Source organism: Vulpes lagopus, chromosome 2, assembly GCF_018345385.1.
Source record: "Vulpes lagopus strain Blue_001 chromosome 2, ASM1834538v1, whole genome shotgun sequence".
Classification (NCBI taxonomy): Eukaryota; Metazoa; Chordata; class Mammalia; order Carnivora; family Canidae; genus Vulpes; species Vulpes lagopus.
The window spans coordinates 169131832-169139489 of NC_054825.1; the positions used below are offsets into that span (position 1 = coordinate 169131832).

The 7658-nt window shown below is 53.0% G+C and overlaps 1 protein-coding gene across 2 annotated transcripts; it reads left to right on the top strand.

Moving 5' to 3' along the window:
* The first annotated feature begins 993 nt into the window (after positions 1 to 993).
* On the top strand, positions 994 to 6350 carry DMAC2 (distal membrane arm assembly component 2). Of its 2 annotated transcripts, none has more exons than XM_041746087.1 (6): positions 994 to 1024; positions 2394 to 2590; positions 3670 to 3750; positions 4817 to 4953; positions 5056 to 5218; positions 5677 to 6350. In XM_041746087.1, exons 1-6 carry the CDS (start codon positions 1007 to 1009, stop codon positions 5852 to 5854), a joined length of 774 nt encoding a protein of 257 aa, XP_041602021.1. In that variant the 5' UTR covers positions 994 to 1006; the 3' UTR covers positions 5855 to 6350. The 2 variants fall into 2 exon arrangements, with proteins under 2 accessions (XP_041602021.1, XP_041602020.1); XM_041746086.1 differs by lacking the exon at positions 994 to 1024 and adding an exon at positions 1275 to 1364.
* The last annotated feature ends 1308 nt before the right edge of the window (positions 6351 to 7658 follow it).

The following is a 7658-nucleotide window of genomic DNA, read 5'->3' on the forward strand; positions in this document are numbered from 1 at the left end:
ATTTTTTAAAGCAAAAAACATAAGTCAGATCATGATATGTCCCTGAGAATACAAACACAGTCAGCTTCCTGCCCACCTCTCTGACCTGGTCTTCTACTTCAGTCAGCTGGTTCCCCACCCCTGGGCCTTTGCACTGGCTGTTACCTGTCTGCCAGGAACAGCTTTCCGCCAGATCGTTGAACAGCTGTTTCCTTCTCATCCTTCACCTCCACTTAAATATCACCTCTTCAGAGAGACCTTTGCCAATGCCCTTACCCGCTAATCACTGCCTATTATACTGCTTGTTCTTATTTGCTTATCAAACGTTATCTGAATTATCTTGCTTACTCATTTGTTTCTTGTCTATCCTCTCCCAGCCTGGAATGTTAGCTCCGGAAGATAAGGGCTTGGTCTGTCTTGTTCACCATAGTAACCTCAGCAAAACAGTGTAAAGCCACGTGGTAGGTGCTCAGTAAATCTCTGCGAACGAATGAAAGAATGAATGAATGAATGAATGAAAATTCCATCCACAAGACTTCACATTAAATCTTCACGCTGAAAGAGAGCGCTGAACTCCAAAATGAAATCGCAAACACATCACAATACTTTGAGATCTCACCTCTCTTACCCTAAAGTCTAGTCTCACCACCCAACAGACCTTTTTCTTCCCTGATCCCTGGCATCAAGAATGACTCGGTCAGTCTCCTAGTCATTACAGAGCAGCCTTATGATAAAAGCTGGAGCAAGAGGCAAGCTCAGGGGGGCTGTGAGTACAGTCGGAAGGAGGGTATCTAACAGGAAGGACTGACCCTCTCTCCCAGGGAAAGGCTGCAGAGTCTCGCTTAATGCCCTTGGAAACGGTGCTCAGAGCAATCCCTAAACCAGTTAAGTAAAAGGGGCCCGGGTGCCTTTAAGAGGAGAGTTGGGAAATACGAGGGGGCGTGGCCATAGGAAAAGAAGTCTCTGGCTGAACCCAGTGGGTGGACTAAGAAAAACTGATCCCTTCCGGTTACGTAATCCCAGCAAGATGGCGGCGCCCAGGGCGGTAAGTGACCGGAGCTCCTAGAGCCCCGAGATTGAGGTCCGCTGCGCTGCCTTCGCCGTCAGGGCTTCTGTCAACACCCAGGGAGCGGGCAGGAGAGTAGGAGGCCTCTCCTACTACGGGTCGCCCTGGAAGCACAGACACGCGGCCTTCGGGAGCCGGGAACGACCGACCTGAGCGAGCCGCTGACAGCCGGGGCGCTTTAGGGAGGAAGCGGGGCGGGGACTTGGCGGAGACAAGCCAATGGGGGAGCAGGGAGCACGTTCCGATGGCGCACCCAGCCAATCAGAGGGGCGCTGGGAGTCGGACGGCGCGAGTGGGACCCGCTGACGGAGAAGTTGCGGTGGGTTTGGTGGAGAAGCTGGGGTCGAGGGCCTAGGGTAGGTGGCCGAAGGGTACGGGTGAGGGGAGCTCATGGGAGAGGTAGGGATTTCTATGGAAAACCAAAGGGATGATGATGGAGGTGAGGGACAGGTGCCAAAAGGTGAATTTGGGAATTCCGAAGGAAAGACCTGGGGGAAATTAAGGGGAGAATTTGTGATATTCGTGGAGAGAATTTAGGAAGAAAGACTTGAGTAAAGTCAAGGAATGGATTTAGGGAAAAGTAAAGTGAGAGGTTGGAGACGTAGGAATTTAAGGGAAAATAAGGATTTGGGCAAATTACCGAGAAAATGTGGGTGAAGCAAAAAAGAAATTGGAGCACGCTAAGACTGGAGGGAGATTGAAGGAAGAGTTTGGGGGCTTTAAGAGGTAAGTTAAAGGGGCAGCCCCGGTGGCTCAGCGGTTCAGCGCCGCCTTCAGCCAGGGCCTGATCCTGGAGACCCGGGATCGAGTCCCGAGTCCCACGTCGGGCTCCTGCATGGAGCCTGTGTCTGCCTCTGTGTGTGTGTGTGTGTGTGTGTGTGTGATGAATAAATAAATAAAATCTTAAAAAAAAAAAAAAAGAGGTAAGGGTGGTTTGGAGAGAAATTAAAATATTTTTGGGAAAGAAGTAGGTTATTCCGGAAGACTCCAGGGAAAATTGGATTAAAAAAGGGGGTGTTTTGTGGGAAATTAAGAGGTCAGATAATGAGGACCTGAAACAAAAATAAGAGTTTGGGGAAAAGATGAGGGGAGAATTGGGAAGAACCAGAATGTTTGGCCAAATCAAAAAGAATTTAGTGTTAAGGGGAGGGACTTGGGGGAAACATGGGGAAATTTGGAGGATCTCAAAAGCAGAATTTGGAAGTTCTGAAAGGAGAATTTGGTGAGCTAGGAAGAAGCAGTGGGGATGGGAGCGTGCAGTGGGGTGAGGTTCATGGACCAAGAACAGGGGGATCTGCTCTCTCACAGGAGGCTCCAGGCTCAGCCTGTCCTTTCCTGTCCTCCCCAGCCTCTGCACCTTGTGGCGCCACTATGGAACGCGGGTACCAGGGGCATCCGAGGCCTGAGCAGCGCGGCAGCCCCGGAGGGCAATCAGAAAAAGGGGAGGTCGCTGCTGCAGTTCCTGGCTGACCGCTTCTACGACGTGCAGGCTCTCAGGGAGTACCTGTTCCGAAAGCAGGCGTGGAAGATGCACCAGAAAAATCGGTGAGAACCCTTGATGGACAAGACCCTGCTGCTGGGGCCTTACCAGGCAGAACTCAGATCCAGGCCCAAGGGCTGCAGCTCATATAGGAGCCCCGCTGCCCACCATCTCCTGGAGGTCTCACTGACACCTCAAACCTAACACGACTAATGGCAAACCCTTGATTTCCCCCTAAGAAAGTCAACCCACCCCCAAGCCTTCCCCATCCCAGGAAGCAGCAGCACTATTCCCAAGGTATTCAGGCCAAATTCTAAGGCGTCTTCCCTGATTCTTCTTGCTTCTCTGTCTTCCACACCCGGAAGTACTCCACACGGATACAATACCAGACGGTCCCAGATGGCCTGTTAACCTCCTCGCTGTTGGTAGCCTGGTCTGAGCCCCTTTGTTTTATGGTTGGTTGAGGGCAGTAATCTCCTGAATGGGTCATCTTTTGCCCCCTCCGGTCTGGTATGGTCTATAAATCATCCGAAGGACTCAAGAAACTAACATAGAAAGCACCATTTTGCTTAAAACCCTCAACTGGTTTCCTGTTGCAACTAGAATCAAAATCAGACTCCAAGGCCTAAGATCTGGGCGTGGAGACCCCTAGCGGGGACTCCCCTTACCCCCACCAGCATGGGGACCTTACTGCTGTTTGTTCCGCCATTCTGATTTGAGCCTCTGGAGCCTTTGCACTAGCTGTTGCCTTGACCTTTGAATTTCTTCCCACCACTCAAATCTCTGCTGGAGCGCCACCTCCTGCAAGAAGTTATCTCTTTAACACCCAAACTAAAGTAGCCTTCTCCATCCCCACCCCAGCCCAGGCTACTCCCGAGTCAGTCCCTCTGTGTTACCTTCATCACGGAACTGATTCTGCGGTTTGCTCTTAACTTCTGGGTTGTTATCCGTTTCCTTCTGCCAGTTAGCCTCAGGATAGGGACCGCTATCTTTTGGGTGCCCGGCACTTTTAATAGATGCTCAGTAAATGTTTGCGGCCTGGCTCAGTGCTGGTGTTGTGGATGCTGACCCTCGCAGCATCGGAGTGTGATGATGGGGTGCCGTGGTCCCCCGGCCTCACCCTCAGCCACTTTTCTCTCCACAGGCCCTTCACCTACATCAAAGAGCGCTACGGTCCTTACGCTGCGGGTGCCTATTTCATCCTGAAGCTGGGAGGCGCTGTCAAGTATGAGGGCAAAAGTGTCTGGGGTGGAGGTGGGGAGGCGGAGCCCCAAGCCTGAGGCTCTTCGGACTTCCCGGGAGGGAGCTCGGGTCTGCCCCCTGCTGGGCCTTGTCCCTGGGCTTCTGCGGTGGTATCAGACCTGCAGGGTTTGCTGCAAAGATTCAAAGGTATTTTGCAATAGAAGCGCTAGGAAATATCAGAAAGGGAGACAGAAAATGAAAGACTCCTAACCCTGGGAAACAAACTAGGGGTGGTGGAAGGGGTGGGGGTGACTAGGTGACGGGCACTGAGGTGGGCACTTGACGGGATGAGCACTGGGTGTTATTCTATGTGTTGGCAAATTGAACACCAATAAAAAATAAATTTATAATAAATAAATTCATTGGATGATTAAAGGAAAACTAAAGATGAGAAAGACTAAGTATGAGTCAAAAAAAAAAAAGCACTGGGAACAGGCCTGACACAGCACACAAACTCAGTAAATGTCCGTGTTCCTTTTCTTTCCTTTCTCCTCCTTCCTCCCCACTTTGGCTTTTCTCCCCTTTTTCTGAAAAAGTAGCTCGTGCACCTGCCCCTCACTTGGCTCCAATTAAAATATTCCTTTGGCAGATGCCTGCGTGGCTCAGCAGTTGGGCATCTGCCTTCGGCTCAGAGTGTGATCCCAGGATCTGGGGTCGAGTCCCACATCAGGCTCCCGCGTGGGGCCTGCCCCCCCCCCACCGTGTGTGTCTCTCATGAATAAATAAATCTTTAAAAAAAAAGATAAAATATGGGGATCAGATGAGTGCCAACTCTTGACCTCAGCTCACATGTCAATCTCAGGGTGGTGAGTTCCAGCCCTGCATTGGGCTCCATGCTGAGTGTGGAGCCTACTTGAAAGAAATTTTTTTAAAAAGGCCAACATTCTATCTCTGATGGGAATGTCAGGGGACCTGGGGAGCCCCGAAATATGAAGGCTGAATTGCAGGGTATGACCTGTCACCCACCAGCCAGGGCTGGAGAGCATCCTCAGAAGGCTGGCGGGGGGCCGGGGGGGTGCCCTGCTCTCACCCCCTCTGTCCTCTTCCAGGTTTCAGGGCAAGGAGTGGATCCGGTCAGATGTGCGTGGCCACTTCTCTCTTGACTTCTTGAAGCTCCAGACGGTGCCTGTAGAGGCGGTCGATGCCAGCGGCTGTGCTGTCAACTACCAAGGCCTGGACAACCTCTGTGAGTGGGGCGGAAGTGGAGCGCCATGCATTTGCCCTGGTGTGGTGGGTTCCAGAAAGGCCCTCAGTGCCAACACTTCCCCCCCACCCCCCACCCCTACAGTGGCCCTAAAGGAGCTCCAGGTCCTGTGGCTGCAACGCTGCCCCCACGTGGATGACTGGTGTCTCAGCCGCCTCCACCCACTGGCCAACTCGTTGCAGGAGCTCTCGCTGGCCGGTTGTCCCAAAATCTCTGAACGGGGCCTCGCCTGCCTGCACCACCTCCAGTGAGACCTCAACTCAGGCTGGGCCCCAAGCACAGGGCAGTGGGGGGGGGGGGCACCTGACACAGATACTGGAAAGCGGGGAGTGGGGGGCAGGGAAGTGGGGGGCAGTCCAGCAATCCCCATAGCCTGGCCTGGAGCACACCAGGAGGTCAGCACAGATCAATTGCAGTGAATCGGGTGGGGAGGGAGGAAGCACTCCTGTTTTTTCTTCCTTTTAAGTGAAAACCCCATGACATTTATACTGTTGGGAATGGGAAGAGCCAGAGCTTCCAGTTGTAATTAACACAGTGGATGTCCTAGACCTAGCTGTTTCTGGACAATTAAGGACTTTAATTTTAAGGAGCTGGGGGCAGAAGTGGGGGCTGGTGTGCCCCCTCCACGTCCACCACCCCCACCCCCACACAGAGGCCCCTTCCCTTATGCGGGCTTCCCCCTTGCCCCTTCCTTCCTCCTCTCAGGAACCTACGTAAGCTGGACATCTCAGACCTCCCCGCCGTGTCCAACCCGGGCCTCACGCAGATTCTGGTGGAGGAGATGCTGCCCGACTGCAAGGTGGTGGGGGCCGACTGGGCCCAGGGCCTCAAGTTGGGGCAGGAGGAGCAGTATCGGGACATAGCCAGCCCCATCCCTGCCTAGCCCTCAGCTCCTCCCCATCAGGCTGGACGGCAGTGGGCCCATGGAGGAGCTGACAGTTCTGTTACTGTAGCTTCCGGCCAGGTTCACTCCTCTGGGGGTTAGGGTGGCGCCAGCAGGTCAGAGGGGAGAGCGGGAGGCTGGGGTACTAACTCCCCACCTCGGGGGCTCTGGCTGGCTGCACCCTTGGCTGAAGGGTCACATCACCTGTCATCCTGTCAGGCAGCTCTTCCTACGTGCTTCTCTCCTGGGCTCCCGCAGCTGCCTCCTGCCTCCTCAGGCCTGGGGGAAGTAAGCAGCCCCAGGGAGCTGCACTCCCCCCTGCCCACTACCATGTCAAGAAACCCTCCTCTCTTGTCCAGAGACTCTTCTCAGCCTGCTTCTACTTCTCCCTCTGCTGCTCCCCCTGCTTCTGTGTGCACACTCTCTCTCTCAAATAAAATCTTTTTTTTTTTAATTTTTATTTATTTATGATAGTCACACAGAGAAAGAGAGAGAGGCAGAGACCCAGGCAGAGGGAGGGAGAAGCAGGCTCCATGCACCCGGGACCAATCCCGGGTCTCCAGGATCGCGCCCCAGGCCAAAGGCAGGCGCCAAACCGCTGCGCCACCCAGGGATCCCAAATAAAATATTTTTTTAAAAAGTATCCTGGGATGCCTGGGTGACTCAGTAGTTAAGCATCTGCCTTTGGCTCATGTCTTGATCCCAGGGTCCTGAGATCGAGTCCCACATCAGGCTCCCTGCTCAGTGAGGAGCCTGCTTCCTCTGCCTATGTCTCTGTCTCTGTGATGAATAAATAAAATCTTTTTTAACATAAAAAAATAAAGTATCCTTAGTGAACGTGCTATTTCTTGTCCAGACCCTGGCTGAGGTAGGGGCATTACTGGCACATTACTGGGGAGGTTCTTCCCTGTGTGACCTCACCCCCTCACCACAGGCTGCAGCATCCCTGGCCTGTGCTAAGTGCCCAGGGCACCCCCCCACCGCCCACACTGTTCCCGCTTATCCATTTTTTTTTGTTTTTACTTAAAATTTATTTTTTTTCCATTGGTGTTCAATTTGCCAACATATAGAATAACACCCAGTGCTCATCCCGTCAAGTGCCCACCTCGGTGCCCGTCACCCAATCACCCCCACCCCCCGCCCTGGTTATCCATTTATTGACTCCACTCCAAATTAGCTTTCTTGTTTGCTCCCTGAAAACAGACTTGGGCTGTTGAAATAATTTTCCTCTGCTAAGTGGCATGATAAGGTTTGTCAGTAGAGGGCACCAGAGGGATTACAGGAGGAAGGCCTTTGCTTTGGTGTGTTTGCTCTGTGCCTGTCTCCTGGCCTCCCCTCCAGCAGTTTCAGAAAGCAGCGCCAACCCCCACCCTGCCCCACGGAGGAGGCACCTCCCTGGGAAAGACTCTCCACTGTGTCCCAGAACAGTATTTTCAGCAAATGCCAAGGCACCTTAGCCGTGAACCCTTTATTTCAATTCGATGTTAAAGTCAACAATTCTTTATATTAAACTTTACCTGTTCCAGCTGTGTAATTTTTCTTTCCTGATTGGATCCACACTGACGCAGCATTGGCATCTGGTGCGTTCCAGGAGACAGGCTCACAAGGAGGGGATTTTGGGTTGGTTTGGCTCCTGCCTTTGGGGCACAGTGGGAAGTGGGGTGTAGAAATCTGGGGTGCATGTGTGGTGGCACCACAGTCCAGCGCTGGAGGGGAGGAGGGGACACGGATGACACACAAGGTGCCAACTGAAGCATGTGAGCCCTGCGGCCGCGGCACCTGACTACTGTGACAGTAATGACAA

Coding starts and splice junctions, on each gene's coding strand:
- DMAC2 (XM_041746086.1), top strand. CDS start 1,290: ATGGCGCACCCAGCCAATCAGAGGGGCGCTGGGAGTCGGACGGCGCGA. Junction 2,591..3,669: donor AAGATGCACCAGAAAAATCG/GTGAGAACCCTT, acceptor TTCTCTCCACAG/GCCCTTCACCTACATCAAAG. Junction 4,954..5,055: donor CCAAGGCCTGGACAACCTCT/GTGAGTGGGGCG, acceptor CCACCCCTACAG/TGGCCCTAAAGGAGCTCCAG.